We start from the raw sequence: 16,919 nt of genomic DNA on the forward strand, positions 1-16,919 counted from the left end.
TATGTATATGTATATATAAATAAATATAGATATAAACATATATATTCCTATAAGGCTTGTAAATAATTGTAAATTCAGGAATTTTAGAGTGTAAAGTAGTAGAAAATAGCTAGAGTCTGAATTTTACATCCATTTTAGCATCTAACCTTCTATTTCCTTAAATACCTCACAGATTCCCCAAAATATTTTTCCTCTAATCATCATTTTAATTGAAGTTTTGACTTTGGCTCAGGATCAGATTTTATACTACATTTCAGAAGTTGTTTCCAATGGCCATTTAGCATGTGGTAAACCCTAGATAATTTATCAATTTATTTATAAACTAGGTCTTTCATTGTGAGGTTTCACTTGCATTAACATTAACGTATGTAATGACATTGCTAAAGGGAGGGATAGTTATATGTCATATTCTCTGACATATGTGAGGGAACAAGTGTGTCTTTACTGAGCAGATTTATAAGACTCTGAGAGTGGAACACAATCAGTAGGCTCTCCACATGGTCATTTAAAAAAATCTTTTTACTGATGATTATGTTGCATTTATCTTTCTCGAGTGAAAGGAACTAGATTCTCCATCATAGATGGAAACTTGCTCCTGGGGAGTTTGAGGAGGTCGAGTGAAGTTTTCAGAACAGTTATCAAAGGACAAATGAAGATTCCTGATGGTCTTGGATTGAGTCCATTTGTCAGCATAAATTACTCTCCAATCAGAATGAGATTCCTGTGTAGCGGTGGGAGAAAGAGACCTACTTAACTAAGTCAAAGAAAGATACTTAAATCAGAAGATGCAATTTGAGGACAAATATCACCCCTTAGTATCGGTCTTGTTTGAGTCTTCTTTGGCTTGTCTGGATAACTGGGGCATTTCCCAATAATATTTATCTCAAAAAGTATTGTGAGCCAAAGAGCCAACATATGCAGAATAAGTTTGCACATGGTAAAGCATTGTGTAATTAGTAGGTATTACAACTACTATGAACTCACATGGTGCCACTAGAAATATCAGTTGTAATTTTTAAGGTACTAAAGCATTAAAAACACAAGTTGTGTTGCTGTGTTCCTCAGCCTATCAATGGGTTAAAATACATAGTTCTTTGACACACCTCACCCTGAACACAATGAAATGAAAATGATCTCAAATAAATGGATCAAAATATCCAAAGGAGAGAATGTGTTCATGTCCATGCAAGTAGCAGAAGGTGCTGAGCAAATTTAAGAGTATTTACTCCAATATATTATTGAAAATATACATTTTTCCCACCAATTCAGTTGACATCATATGTTATCAAATACCTTGAAAGAGTGTTGAATGAAAAGTTACTGGAATCTTAATGTTCTCACACTTTGGAAGTATGAAAGAGTAAGAAATAGTATTTAAAATAGAAAAGTTAGAGTAATAAAATATTGAGAGAGAGTTTAGTTCACCAATGTATCTGAGCTCATTCTCCTACCTTTCCATGGGCTTGTCCCAAGTCACGAGTCTGTTGGTTGACAATTTATGGTCCTAGTCCCTCTCCCTCACTTCAAACATTGTATTAATATTTGATATTCTTTATAACAAAAGACCTGCCAGACTGTTTTTATAAATGAGAAAGAAAAAACTCATAAAAGTATTAATGCTGTTTTGATACAATCTACCAAATATTTCATTTTTTAAAAAATTCCCAAAGCAGCAAACCACCAATTAATTAAGCATAGTTTGCACAGATGAATAAGTCTGTGCACATCAGTAGGCTTTGTGCTAGATGGCAAAAACATATGGAATGTATTACATTATGATCAACCAAAGAGTTCTGAGGAATAATTAAGATTCATAAATATGGACCAAAATAAGCTTATTTTCACATTTTCATATTATTAAACCTGGAACAAATCTTCTCTTTCCCCAATTGGTTTTTCCTATAACAAATTTCTGACATCAAAGAGAATACATGTTTCATATTTTATTGAATTTCATTTATATTAAATTAAAAATATATTTCTGACAGATTCATGTAACAAAAAGGCAGAACAGTTTTCAAATTGTTCAGCTGGGATGATCAGTACAGAATGAGGCAAAGCAAGTCGCGTTCTATAATTGCCTTATACAGGTACAATTCTTTCCCAAGAGCCAAGAAAGGATCCTTGAGAACTAACAGAAAAGCCTAATTACAGAAATTTAAAATACTGTTTGTCCCTCATTCTCAAATAGCGACAGAAATCAGGGGAAGAGAAGGAGGATGGGGTAAAGGTTTGGAGGAGAAGAAAGAATAAGGGAAATTATACTAAAAATATACCTAACATTAAAAAAGTTAGTATGTGTTAAGTGCATCATCCTTCATAGATAAAATAGAAAAAAAAAATCAAAATAACATTACACCACACAATTGGCATATCCTATTGTGTAAGCAAGTGCAGAGGTTGAACACATCACCATTGTGCTGAACACAGGATCACAATTAATGTCAAAATGATAACTTCCAATCAAAAAGAAACAATCACAAGCCAATTACTTATATACAAATCAACCCTAAAGACAATTATGTTCCAAATAAAGAGGTCCACAGAAGAAAATCAAAGCAACATTATCCCTATTTACAAATGCAACTAACCATGTCTTTAACAAGCTATAAAAATACTATTCACATTTTCAAACATACAGTAGTATTTTTTGTTTGTTTATTTCAAAAAGGCAGCTAACTTTGAACACTGGGATTTAAATGAAACATCAATGGCTTACCAGCTAGGTATTTTTGCACCCCTGTCCTTTGAAGATACTTCAGAAGAGAGAGGGCTTGTTTTCTGTTTACAAGTTAAGAACATAAGGAAATGAATACAAGTGTATATAATACCTTAAGTCTCTGCCTTTTTGGTAAAGTGTCTCCCTTTATCACCTAAACTGATCTTAGTCAACTACTTTGATGCATGTATGAGATGAGTGTTTGAGAGAAGATTTAACGTGACATTTTTTGTGCTATGAATTGTCTTGCAGATTGATTTCATTTTCATTTACTCTTGTTATAATGGTTCTCGAGAAAGAGATGAGCAACTAGTCACGCTGTGTGAACATGCAGTTTAGACCTGCAGCAATGCAAGTACCTGGTGGTCAAGACAGAAGATGTAGACACACCAGCCAGTGAGATGTGCATTCAAAGTTAGCTGCCCTCGCACAGCTGCTCAGTTTAATAATCGACCCATTTAACAGCAGTACCAATTTATGCTACATATTCCAAAGTACCTTACTTTAAAAGAACAGCTTACATATCTACACTTGGAAAATAACTTTCGTTGTTGACTACTGGAATAATCCCAAAGGATTCTTGGAGTGCTATGGTGTAGCCCCCTCACTACCCCCTCCCAGCCCCTGAGAGATCCAGAAATATACAAGAAATTGACTCTCACATTAGGAAAATAGTACAACCCCCCACTAACTGAAAAATCTAGAAATTATACTCAAGAACCAGGTTATGTCGATGCTTAGGAAGTATGGTTTGCTTTCCTTCAACACAGCTACAGGCCTGGGGGAGACATCTACACATCAGGGATAAAAGTAGTAGTAAAGGCAAAGTGGTTTGGACAAGTTAGAGTATTGTCTACAGGTATGAAACTTTGCTTTCTTGTATTTGTATATTTGTACAAATATAAGCATTTCTTGTGATACAGACAAAACTCATTAGAACATTGAAATAAAAATGTTCTTAAAGAGCAAAAGTAGAGGAAAAAATGGCACTCTGTTAGACAAGGTGGGTTTTCAATTTCAATGAAACTGCCTTCATTATATACTTGTCAGGTGAATGAATGATCCAGTAGAGAATTACAGGTGGTTCTCAAAGCTGAATAGCCTTTACCTTTATGATAATAAGACTCTTCATTTATTAAAAAAAAATACAGCAGCTCTAAAATAATTGCAATCAGGAGTAAAATAAGATAAATAAAGTAAATAAGTTTATTTGTTGGCAAAAAACACTCATTAGTGTAAAGTTTTTATGGGAAGATTAAATCTGAATACTACCAAGGGTATGTGCACAAACGTGAGCTTCAAGATTCATCACAGGGCTGACTCAACTCAAATTCCTATAGAGAAGGACACAGTAAGAGAAGCGATCTTCAAGGAAAAGCATAATTTTAATATCATAAAGTGTACTCTGTGCAGTCATTTATTTGAGAAATAATTTAAAGCATGTCCAAATTGCTAGTATCTTTTATGGAAATGTCAGACATTTGAGGGCAGAGGCTAACTCAGTATTTCACCAAGCAGCGTGTGGGACCTCAGAGATCCACTATGGCTTAGGACAGCAAGCATCATGAGTGCCCTTTGAAATAGGGTGACAGAAAGTGAGGCGAATGGAGTAGCTGTGCCAATGGAGAAAGAAATAAGGGCAGTATTTTTCTGTAAGGTCCAGTGGGAAATGAATTTTTTTCTGGCTCCTAACAAGATAACTTACTTACAAAGCCAACTATTAAGGAGTATTTTCTAGAGGAAGCATGTGAATATTTCCTTGAATGGTGGCTTAAGAGTCTTTTCAGCTAATGACCAAGAAAAAATTCTTCTGCCTAAAATATCACCTGGCTGAAAGAGGTGAGGCAGGGGACACATCCCGCATTTTTGCACCTCTATAAAACCAGTGGGACTTGGACAGGATGTCTGAAATTTCTATTTTATAAAGAACTTTTTTTTTTTTTAAATGAAGAAAACAGAACAGCCCATGGTGTTAAAAGCCATTTGTCCATACAGACTCAGGGACTCCTGACCCAACACAGTGCCCAAGACAGCTTTCTGTTTGCAACTGTGGAAAGAACTGCTCTTGCAAAGGTTTTCTGGGATTAGAAAAAATTCTATTCCACCCAGAAGTATAGAAGCTGACCCCTTGGTAATATCAGTAATACCAAGGTCTCCAACGACACTGTTATTTTAAAATGATGTCCAGTCTATCTCTGCATAATGTTATTCGTTCTTAAGCAAATGGTGGTCAGGAGATATGAGTCTGTCTGAGGTGTCTGTGTGGGTATCAGGTGGCCCTGCGAAGACCATATAGACAAAGAGAGGCCCAGCAGAATTTTCTGCCATAGTATACACAGTAGATTTTGTTTTCCAGCTTTTCAACAACTAGAAGCTTACGCACCTGGATTTCTCATTTGCCTTATTAAAAATAATCTGGTTAATAACTAGAGTCCAAAATAATGGAAATACAGCAGTCTGAAATGCTTGCCTTAGCATTTATTTCTCAGAATATTGTTAATTCCTTGTGTTCTTTTTGGAGATGGAAGGCTATTGTGGAAAAAAGAAAGGATCTGTCACAAATCAAATGCATTTTGTTTGTTTACTAAGTGGCACCACTCATTTTTATCTCTGCATAAGGTAATAGAGCATTTACACTTCCTACACTTCATTTTGGAAACCTCTTAGTTATAAGTCATTTGTAACATATTTGTCTGTTAAAACTCTACAAGGTGGTGTTTGCAAATCAAATTTAAAGGATGTTTCTTTACACTTAGTATATTTTTAAAATGGTAAAGGAATAAGAGAATGAGAAAAAAACTCATTGTAATGATTTAAAGCAAGTTTTCATAAGTGGAACCAACACTTTATATGCCTACTTTCAGCTAAACCTAACAAATAACGATTTTAAATGGCAAACTTATTTTTTGCTATGCAAAATCCATCCTACATTTTCATATCCTGCATTTTATTTTGCTACATTACATTTTGTGGTTACTTTTCTAGTTTGATTTATTTAATAGTATTAAAATCATTTAACATCTGATAACCTAACTAAGTCTACATCTTACAGCATTATCATGGTTCTGCCCAGTTATATACATGCTTTCATGGTCACCTTTTCTATTACCTTATGAACTACATATACTAGTTAAATAATCAACATTTATAGATGGATAAATTATTCAAGTTTTGAAATAAAGGTTAGATAGCTCTAGAAAAAACATGTATTTACATCCTTCCCTGTCAGAATGACACAATTTTCTTTTTCTTTTCTTTTTGACACTTCAAAAATTGATCACCATTCCAACTTCGTCTAGGAGCAGAATCTCACAATCCTTCTATGGGTTTGTTCTAGGCATTGGTATTATGCATGATCTTCATGCCAAGTCCTGATTTTACAAGGTATTAATACACATGTTATAACACTGAGAACACTATTTCTCCACTCCAGCTATAGGTATTCAGTCATTCTTCCTGGTCTTCTAAGAAAAAAAAAACAAAAAACTCATATTTTTAGTTTATACATATTAATCCAATTTGAGTTTTGCTTTGTTTTTTAATTCCATTTCAACTGTAGTACCCAAGAAAGAACTCTCATCCTAACACTAATTTCAAAAACCAGTTGCTTCTCAATAGTTCAAGAACCTCTTTGTGGTGCAGGATACTTTGTGGTTCTGAGTCTACCTTGGTGTAGAGGACATCATTTCTCACCTAAGAACCACTGCTCTGAACCATCATTTAGTTATGTAGCTGTTCTCAACTGGAAATAAGATTTCCCAAGATAGGTATAACATATAAGATTTGGTGATTTAAAAAAATACAGTCTGTGTAACTGTACTATTAATTTTCCTCAGATTTACTTAAGTGGTTCTGCACATTTGCATTGACACAACCAGCCTGCAACAATCTGATATCCTGATGCACTTGGTAAGCTTTAATTGGCATTAGAAAATTTCGCTCTACTGGGTCGAATAAGTTATTCTTTGGAAAAAAGAATTTTTTTTCCCTCTCTTATACACTTCAAAAAGCATGCTGATCACTCTGAAATATGTTTTCCTAGGGGACTAAAAATAAAACAAAAGAGAAACCCTAAAACAACTGAAATCAAGTATGTGCTAGAAAAATCATTCAAAAGGAACAGCAGAGTTGTTATGGAGCATTTCGGGTAACTTTGGATTATACGTGCATCTATTTCCAGTTATTAGTACCTGATGAGTAGGGGTCTTAGGTTCCTAGAATGGAGACACTACCTTCACTGAATACATTTCTCTCACCCTAACAGTAAAATAATTCCTTCTTTCCTTCTCTAATGCAAGTGGTCCTGCTTTTCATATTCCAGTAGAAAACAGAGGAATATTGCAAATCAGAAGAAAAAGTCAAGTTCTAGTCTCCAACAAGGGTGCTCTCAGGAATTGGTATGGATTTATCTAGAAAGAGAAACTTATATTCAAATTTTCAAAAGTACTGATGTGAGGACCTTTTTTCCTGGAGGCTCCTCTGATTGGGTGGAAGAGTGCTGAGCTGTGAGGCTGTGGCCCCTGAACTTTGTCTTTGGACCCTGGAAAGCTTATGTCTAAACTTCACTGGATGAGATCTCACAGACTCCTCCCTGGCTCGACCTCATTCTTTCAGTTTCCCTTACTTTTATAATTTAGGAAAAAACCAACCCCAAAGTCTCCAGTGTTCTGGAGGCATTCTTTGTTGATCTGATGGTCAAGTTAGAAACCAAATAGGGCAATTAGCCAGTAATACAATATCCTTCTACACCAGTTTGTGTTTGGATGTTAACATTGAAACTATCCTATTTTTACTTCAACGACTTGTAGGATGTACTACTACTGTCCTAGATGAGTTCCCAGGAGATCTTTTAACAGATGACTGCTCATAAAATAGTCCATGCAACCATATTCCTTGAATTATAAAACAAAAAATTAAATGTCATTCCAAATAAATCAGATTTTAAAAGTTTAAAGTTAGGACTAATATTGCATTTATCTGGATGTTTCCCACATAACAGTGCTTTTAGTAGACACAAAACAAATATGAGTTGAAAAATTAAGGGAGCCAAAAGGATTGATAGATTTACTTTTCCAAAAGAGGCAGAAATCTAGATTTCTTTATTTTTCTAAACTCTTCTCTTTACCAATGAATATTTTTAGTTTAATTGCTTTCACTTAGGTGATGTACTCAAAGTGGATTCCAAATACTTTAACATTAGAAAGAGAAAAAATTCAAAATGAATTGGGTAAGATTTTCCTAGAAAAGTGAGACTTCTATCCAATTTTTCTAAATATGGACCTGAGGCCCCTTTTTCCTGAAAACTTATTTCTACCATTTGTTCCCAATGATCATCTTAACTCAGTAAGTATTCTTCAAAATGATACACAATAAAGATGGCTCTAGAACTAGGATGCTGTGTTTGAAGAAAGAGTTATTATATAAAGTATCAAAAGGTTAGTATGTTGGATATTAAAATAATTACATGAGAAGTTTTTTCACATTTATTTACAACTTTTGACCCAAGGACCTATCTATAAGCAGGGGATGTTTGTGTATTTCTTTTTATTACACCAACTTATGTGCAAAGAGTTACCTTCCACTTAATATAGAGTCTCACACTAGAAATTCCATGGAATTCAAACTGATCCTCACTTGCATTCCTTCAAATGGAGTATACAAACTGGACAACTGTCTTTGAGTAGGAAATGTGGTATCACATGTTTATTATGTGCTGACACTATCACCATAATCCCTGAATACTACACCAAAGTCCTAATTTGCTTGGTTTGGCATTTCCACAGTCTTTCATCTCAGCTCTTTTTTTAAAAAAAAAAAGTACTTAAATGAGTTATTTTGCTGGTTGCTTCCATATTGCTTCATTCAAATTCCAAAATGGAGTTCAGAAAGAGAACAAATAAAGTTATAGCTTAAGTGCAAACTACATTTCTGAGTATCTGCCAAGTAGACATACCCAATCCAGTGTGTTTCTTCCAGTTCAATGGATTCTCCATTGGACCACCCCTGAAAGTATCAGTAGTTTTCATGAACCACGCAGAACTGTCTCTTAGTTTCCCTTCTTTACATTACCAACTGCCTATCAAGTACTCTCATTTAGAGGAGAAGGAAATAAAGAACATAAAGGTAGAAGGGGATATGTATTCAACAGTGTAAAAGAGAAAAATTAGATTTGATATTATCTTGGCCTCCCCTTCTAATGTTAAAGACTGTATATTTAAAATAGTGGCCATTTTACCATATTAAAATATTTCTTTTTACAATTCTATCAATTTATAGCAACATATGAGAAATTTTGATGTAAAAACATGTGCAATTAAAAATTAAAGCACAAAACAGGGAAGAAAAGTATATCAAAGCAGATCAAAGCAAAATAAAATTAAAAAACAAAAAAGTGCTCCAAACATAATTACTAGTTATTACTTGGATGAAGATTCAAAAATTATGAATGCTGAGTTCACAGTTCTTGCTTGTCAGGATAGAAACTGTCAGAGAAAGAGATTGGATTTTTCAATCTTAGTTACTATCATATGCTATAGAGAAGGTTATCCTTTTTTGTTCTAATGGAAATTTTAGGTTATCTTTTTCTTTCAGTGGGGATTTTACTAGGATTTCCAGGGATCCTGAAAATGTACACATCAGTTCCTGCAGATAGGAACAGATAACATGGGTCCTTTAAGCATCTTAATTAAAAGAGAGAAGGAAAGAGAATGAAAGAGAGGAAGGAAGGAAGAAGGAAAGAAGGAAGGAAGGACAAGAAAAAAACAGAAAAAAAGTTGAGAACTAATTTGACAGCAGGCAGTATTGCCTTAGATTTTCCGGTCCTTCCCTAGCTGTTCCAGTATCCTGACCAACCCATGCAGAGAAATAAAGAAACAGTGTGGTTCCTCCTGTCTTTCTCTTTCAGTCCTTCCTTCTAGTGTTCAAGTTAGAAAAGCACATAACTATCATTGTATCTCCACAACTTCCGCTGGGAAGCGTCAAAACTACTGGCCTTGGGAGTAGAAGGAAGACCACAAGAGAAAAATAGGCGGCAGGGAAATTGGAGCAGGCATGTCTCTCCACTTAGAAACCACTGCAGAGCTTACACCACAGTATTCCGGTGTCTGTAGGGTGGGGGAGGCAGCACAGTGCCTGGCTTCAGTGAGAACTCAGAGAGGTATTCAGGATTCTCTGCCACAATAGGCCGGATCCGTCCATTTTGTTTATAAAAATATTTTGTGCTGTACTCCTGCAGGTAGTCTGGGTGCTGAAGGGTGCTCCGAGGTGGCAGACTGTGGTTCCAGTAGTCAGGGTTGTCGAATGCTTTCTTGGCCTTCTCTGGCACAGACAGTACGTTGTTCTTCAGGTACTCAGCATTCCCCAAGGCATTGGCAAAGGTGTTGAGGTACAATGGCTCATTCACATATTCATCTTCTGCCTTGGGTGGACCACTGGAAGCACTGTGGTATTCGGGATTATCCAAAGCTTGGAGGTCTCCATTTTTCCTCCGAGAAACAAAAGGGTTCTCCTCCACAGGGTTCAGGTATTCTGATGGAATAAAGAAATAGCAGTTAACATCCACTTTCTGGAAAATGTTAATCAGACCATGGTTATATGGAATGGTTGGCTTCTTTTTCCCGAACAATGAAGCCACAGATTTCATTAATTTTTTGCAACAACTATTTGGTCGAATACTACTGCCATATGAAAAAGGAGTAAATGGGCAAAAAATGTTAATGACAAAACAAGGCACCAACAAGGCCAGGGTCGGAGTTCCTATCCCCTAGATTGTTCTTGCTAATTGCATTTGTCTCTCCTACATATGGGACCAGCTGTTTAAATGCTTCTATGTTTTAAAAGTCAGTAGATTATGTTGAAAGATAAGACAACCTTTCAGTGTTAAATAGCCTTTAAATGTGGAGAAATGAGAATTTTAGAAAGAATATTGGAAAGTCAAAATGTCTACAGCTTAACCCCATGACAAGATAAATGGAAAAAAGTGGAAAACCTGTGTATTTTAGTCTATATAATTTTCTGAGAATGTCTGTATAGGTAACAAGAATTTGATTACAGATGTTCCCTAAGAAAGCTTTAACTCAGGAAAGAAAACATCAAGGAAAAGAATCAGTGACATATAGATATCCTACATGCCTCTAAATTGACTTGCTTGACAGAACACATACTTAAAAATAAAATATGATTATAACATTTATTTCCAATGGCTAATTATAATCATAATACAGCAAACTATTAGTTTGAATCATATGAAATCGCTATTTTGTAGGCTGAAACCAATCGTATAACAGCTGTTTTGTATGACTTAATCTAATAAATTTATCTAGAATGGGTTTTGGCCTAGAATTTTTTAAAATGCTGCTAATTAATATAACTTACCAAGTTTAGTTCTATCCCTATGTTTATAGCATAGATTATACACAGACATATACACACCTATATATGTGTAGAATAGGTAGACCCTACACTACATAGTAGACCCTCTTTCTGTGCTCTTTTAAAATTTATGCACAAAAATGACACTTTATCTATTCCCATTTTGGTGTTGGGGCAAGAAGAAGGCAGGCACAATTATTCGTTGAAACTTTTATTCCCTATGCTTAGCCTGACATGCAGAGAGAAAAATCTCATCAACCCAGGGTTATTTTTCCTTGGATATAGACCTACTGCATATACTTAGGTACTTAGAATAATGTGCAAGTTAAAGAACAGTAATGAATATCCCACCATCATATACAGGTATTATAGTTTGATAATTTACAAGTCACTATCATTTCATCTTCACAACAATCTTGTGAAAAAGGAAGTGCAAGCTGTATACTTCCAGATCTATAGACAGAAAGTTGTGATCAAATGATGTATAAAGCATACAATTATACATATATGCAGGGTCAAAAATTTAATTTTTGAAATGTATTGTACAAAGAAGTCAAAATTTCCTATACTAAGTTATGTTATTTAAATGACACTATTTTAATACATCAATCAAATCTTTTATTGGTGCCATCAAAAGCTTTGGACACTTTTCCCAACAATACTGGTCTTTATGATCTACACAATAAGTCCAGTGGAGCAAGGGTTTTGAAAACTTGTGATATGCTACCTCATTCAAGCACTCAAATAGAGATGTGATTAGATCAGTGCTTCCCAAGTCTGATTGTGCATAAAAAAGTCACCTGGAGATATTGTTAAAATGCAGATTCCTATTTAGATGGGGCCTGAGATTCTGTGTTCAAAAAAGTCCCTAGATGATGTGGATGCTGCTGATTCAGACCTCATGCTAGAAATGGCAGTGCCTAGGCCTCTTGTGGGTCATGGATGTTGCACAGTCCAGTGGTTTGGCAATTTCCCTACTTTACTTTGCTTTTTTTGAGCCACACTTGCAGCACATGGAAGTTCTCAAGCTAGGGATCTAAAAGAAGCTACAGCTGCTGGCCTACTCCATAGTCACAGCAATGCAGGATCCAAGCTGTGTCTGCAACCTATACCACAGTTCATGGCAACACTGAATCCCCAACCCACTGAGTAAGGCCATGGATCCAACCCACATCCTCATGGATACTAGTCAAATTCATTTCCCCTGTGACACAATGGGAACGCCATATACATTGTTTATTTTGATGGAAGTGAACAAAGAATGGTCATCATTTCTGAACATTCTGCTGGTACCTTGTTTGGGTTTGTCTCGCATAGGGGTCATGTAACCTTCTTCATCCAGCTCTCCTCGTGGGCTCCGTTCTGGGGCAAACACTGTGGGGTCGGCGCTGTACCTCTGGGTACTGCTGTCTTCTTGGACATGGGGTGTCACTGGCTTGCGTAAGGTGCCATTACAGCAGGAGTCATCAAAAATCTCAGCTGTAGCCCCCTGAGCAACTGGGGCTTCTGGGATGGTGCTGGTTGTGGCTCTGTAGGGCACAGGCATGCCTTGTTCTGCAGCAAAACCCCCATCTCGGTACACAAACTGGTTCTGTCAATAGTAGAGACATATTTGAACCAGAGTTATTGTTAGGAATAGCTTTAAAAATATATACTAATAACTAAAAAAAATGGAAGCTTGTCTTTCAGAGAAAAGTCCGAGTTTCTTGAGGTTTTTCCCTTAATAGTTAATGAGTCTGAGTTATAGGCTAGAACCACCTAAAATTCAAATTTTTCTTATAAAGCAAGTCAATTGTAGGACAACAATGTGGAAATATATAATTTTACTAACCACTTAACACATGATCTAATAAAAATATTTCATATTCCTTTCCCATAACTTTTTTTTTTTTTTTGGCTGCCCCACAGAACATGGAGTTCCCGGGGCCAGGGATCAGATCCAAGTTGCAGATGTGACCTAAGCCACATTTGTGGCAGTGCTGGATTGTGAACCCACCGTCCTGGGCTTGGGATCAAACCTGCGTTCTAGTGCTCCCAAGACACCGCCAATCCCATTATGCCACAGCAGGAATGCCACTACTGCTTATTTTTAACGTAAATATTCAAAGTGAATTTTTTAAGACAAATGGCAATGTCATTAACTGTCACAACTGCCATTAAGAACAGAAGCTCAGTGATGCAATTTGAATGGTAACAGTTCCTCACTGACTTCTATTCTGTGGTTACTATGACTTTGAATTTCTCATACATAACCAGAGGATCATTACTGAGATTCCAACTTTTCAGCACAAGACTTATAATCATGGAAATAAAGATAACCTTCTCACCTAGAAACATAACAACATATGAGCCCAGGTAAAGTCTTCAGATACAAAGAAAAATCTACTGTTGATGCATGATATCTTGACTATGGATTATCTGCTGAGATAAAACATATCTACATAGGCAGCTGCACAATCTATAGAAAATTTTTAACTCACTGTTGGCAAAGGCAAAATGAGGAAATTATGGTGAGACAAGAGAGAGGAAATATGATAAGCAAAGACCAAAAATCCTGAAAGATGAAGGCTGATTGTGAAGTACTTACTCCTGACATGGGGGTGTAGGCAGGAGGAGGGCTGTGTCCAATTTCACTCTAATAGGAAAGAAAAATGGGATGATGGATATAATAGGAGGTAACATGAATGGAAAAAAAAAAAGAAAAGAAAAGAAAAAGAAAAGCCACATGAGTTGTATGAACCAAAGGGGAAAACATGCACAACAGTGACATTTGCTAAACAGTAAAATTTTATGCACGCTGACTACAAGCAAGATTATATATTTGAAGATATTAAATATTTTATTGAACCCCTGTAAAGGAAAATTATATAGAAAAAGTAAAATTTTAAATGAATTAAAAATTAAATTGACAATAAATATTCCTCTGATTAACCCTGGAAAAAAAGCAAAAACAGGAAATAATTAACTGTAGTTGTAATTGAGGAAAGGTTTCTTTTGTTACAAATGAGATAACAGGAATGCCCATATACCACAGCATTAACGTTTACTCTTATAAGAAGCAACTTATCTGAAAGGAGAGAAGTGGATTTCAATTTGCCTGGAATATTTTTTGCTATAAAGTTACATTTATTTTTCACCATTTTGGCAAAGAGTCAGCTTAGCCTCTTCCTAAAAAAAGATGTTTTCTCATCAATCTTTCTTTTTTTTTCCCTAAAAGTCAAGAAACAGCAGAAAATCTTGGAAAATTGATTTCTTTCCTGCTTTATGCACATTACTTTTATGTAATTAGAATCAGCTGAAATTAGATTTCAATTAAAGAAAGACATATTCTTATGGCTGAAAACTCTAACCTATGCATTAAAGTCAATATGAAAATAAGATAAAATCTTAAGGACAATGCTCCTTATAGGGTAGGAAGAAGAGGATTAGGAATGCAATTTCTGTTTGCTAGCTAAAATATTGTATATATGTATAAAACAAATTTCTTCAGAATCTACTGTCTGAATGTGCCAGGCATTTTTCTAGGCACTGGATATAATGAATAATGTAAATAAAAACAGTCGATTTTATGACGCTTGGATTTTCTATATTCTGGCTTCAAGTGACCAGAGATGACTAAAATCAACCTCAAAGACAACATCCTGAAACATTTATGAAACAGAGCTAAATATTATTCTAGGTCAATGTTTTTACAATTTAAAAATTCTAAGAAGAATACAGTCCCAAGGAGATTAACTATTATAATGTAAATTAATAACTGGATAATAAAATTTTCCTTAATTAACTTAGTCTGCTGGACTAATCAAGGGACAAGTTCTGAACCCCTACAGTGAGTTTACATTTTAGCTTTGCCCATAACTGAGTCACTTATATAATGGCATAGAAAATATTTATCTCTTTCTTTCTCTAACACAACTAATAACACATTGAACATTATGATATGTAAAGGTAGACACATTTCATATGCAATGCATAGAAGGTGGTTTTGTACAATAGACAGATTGTTTTTGGTTTGTTAGAAGCTTTAAGCTCCAGTCCTTATTACAGCTCAGACTCTCATTTTCATCTTTAGCCTTTTTACCTTATTCTTTTTTTTTTTTTTTTTTTTTTTTTTTTTTTTTTTTTTGCTTTTTAGGGCTGCACTCACGGCATGTGAAGGTTCCCAGGCTAGGGGTCTAATTGTTGCTGCCAGCCTAAGTCACAGCCACAGAAATGCCAGATCTGAGCTGCATCTGTGACCTACACCACAGCTCACAGCAATGCCGGATCCTCAACCCACTGAGCGAGGCCAGGGATCGAACCTGAAACCTCATGGTTCCTAGTTGGATTCATTTCTGCTGTGCCATGATGGGAACTCCTTACCTTGTTCTTAATTAAGATAAAGTAAGATATTGTATATAAACAAACTTGATAAGCTCTGCACTATTACACAAGTGTTGAGGATACATAAAATGTAAATGTTCATATCTGCCAAGTCAAAATTTTAAAGTCAAGCAGTCAAACTGACAAAGCTTCTTTCTCATCAAAGAAGCATTTTTTGAATGCTTACCTGTTTTCCACATCACCTTATGTATAGGTATATTTTTCTCTCTTTTAGAAAGTTTATGAAATCAAATTCATTTGTTTATAAAATCTCGGAAAGAAATTTTCCATATACTCCAGTGATATGTAAAATATGGCAACCACCTGCTTTATCATATTATAAACCTTGGCCTTACCCTATCATCAAACCCGGATTATTTGGTAAGTGTTTAGCAAATATTTATTAAATTTCTACAATGAAAGCACAGAAATTACCGTAAGTGCTGCAGATATCATGATACACTAGGAGATGTATGGCCCGTGGCCTTTTGCAATTTACATTGTACTAGCAAACATTACCTGAATAAAGTTAGGCTGGAGCAACTTTTTTCAACTCAATGGTTACCTATTAAAAGTAAGGTATTCCAAAATATTCCTAATTACCAGCACTCCTTTGACTTTGTAAGAGGTACTCTACTGGGTAATGTTCCATTAGAATCATAGCTGAGGAAATACCATGGACTGTTGCACATTTAGCATTTTCTAAAACTAGAGAAAGGAATGATCAAAGGAATAACTCACAAGTCATCCTTTATCAGGAAATAGTTTATTATCTATATCTATCATCTGGGCTAGACCGCCTTCAATTGCAAAGGCGTTGTATTAAAAATAACTAGACCTCTTGCAGTTAGTCTGTTTCAAGACATGAAGTACGGCCATGCCTTATTAGAATGCATCCGCTGTCCTAGCTTTGACAAGTCTTTCTGTCAGCAGCCTGCCAGCTCTGTATCTGGACACACTGCCAGATACCATCACAATAATAGGAGTGTCCTCATGCTCTTCCTAGTTTTCAGCATTAAAATGGAAAAAAATGCTAAGCAAAGTCCCTTTAGCATTCATTGTTTTTAGGGTTACTGGCTGCTTTTTATGTTTCTGTTTCCATTTTTTTCCATTTGCTTTTTTTCTGTCCTCCATGATAAAAAGCACCTCATTCATTTCCCCCTGGAAGGGCAATGCAGCTACAAGAGAACATCTGTGAGGCCAATTAGCTGGGCTGGAAATGTGATATAATTGTTGTTTAAATATATTTAAATTACATGTTAATCACGATGTCATAATTTATAGGCTTTGAAAATAACTTTTTGTACTTGAGAGCCAAGCCAGATTTTACTTGTTTTTGCTGTTTTTAGTTTGTAACAAGCTCTTCTCATTCCCTGTACAAACCTCCCTACCCCCAAATTGCCCACACTTGAAGAGCTGAACTTTTAATATTGGAAAGAATGACAGTTGCAAGTAAATTGGATGAGTA

At 35.4% G+C, this 16,919-nt stretch overlaps 1 protein-coding gene across 6 annotated transcripts in view; it reads right to left on the reverse strand.

Annotated features, from left to right (window-relative positions):
- Window positions 1-1,928: 1,928 nt before the first annotated feature.
- ERBB4 (erb-b2 receptor tyrosine kinase 4) overlaps window positions 1,929-16,919 on the reverse strand; it is a 1,134,420-nt gene continuing 1,119,429 nt past the window's right edge. For 3 of the 6 annotated variants that reach the window (XM_084998989.1, XM_084998990.1, XM_084998987.1), the window contains 2 exons: window positions 12,383-12,680; window positions 8,188-10,246 (listed from right to left, as the gene is read on the reverse strand). In XM_084998989.1, the coding sequence (XP_084855115.1) occupies window positions 9,801-10,246; window positions 12,383-12,680 (744 nt within the window). In that variant the 3' untranslated portion in view covers window positions 8,188-9,800. Of the gene's footprint in view, window positions 10,247-12,382; window positions 12,681-13,676; window positions 13,725-16,919 lie in introns of all 6 variants that reach the window. The other 3 variants (XM_021075968.2, XM_084998986.1, XM_084998988.1) reach the window with 2 other exon arrangements.

The sequence above is a fragment of the Sus scrofa genome, chromosome 15 (assembly GCF_054392235.1).
Source record: "Sus scrofa isolate SSC_HxYL_T2T_F1_AM1 chromosome 15, Sscrofa_HxYL_maternal_Yorkshire_Landrace_v2.0, whole genome shotgun sequence".
Taxonomy (NCBI): Eukaryota; Metazoa; Chordata; class Mammalia; order Artiodactyla; family Suidae; genus Sus; species Sus scrofa.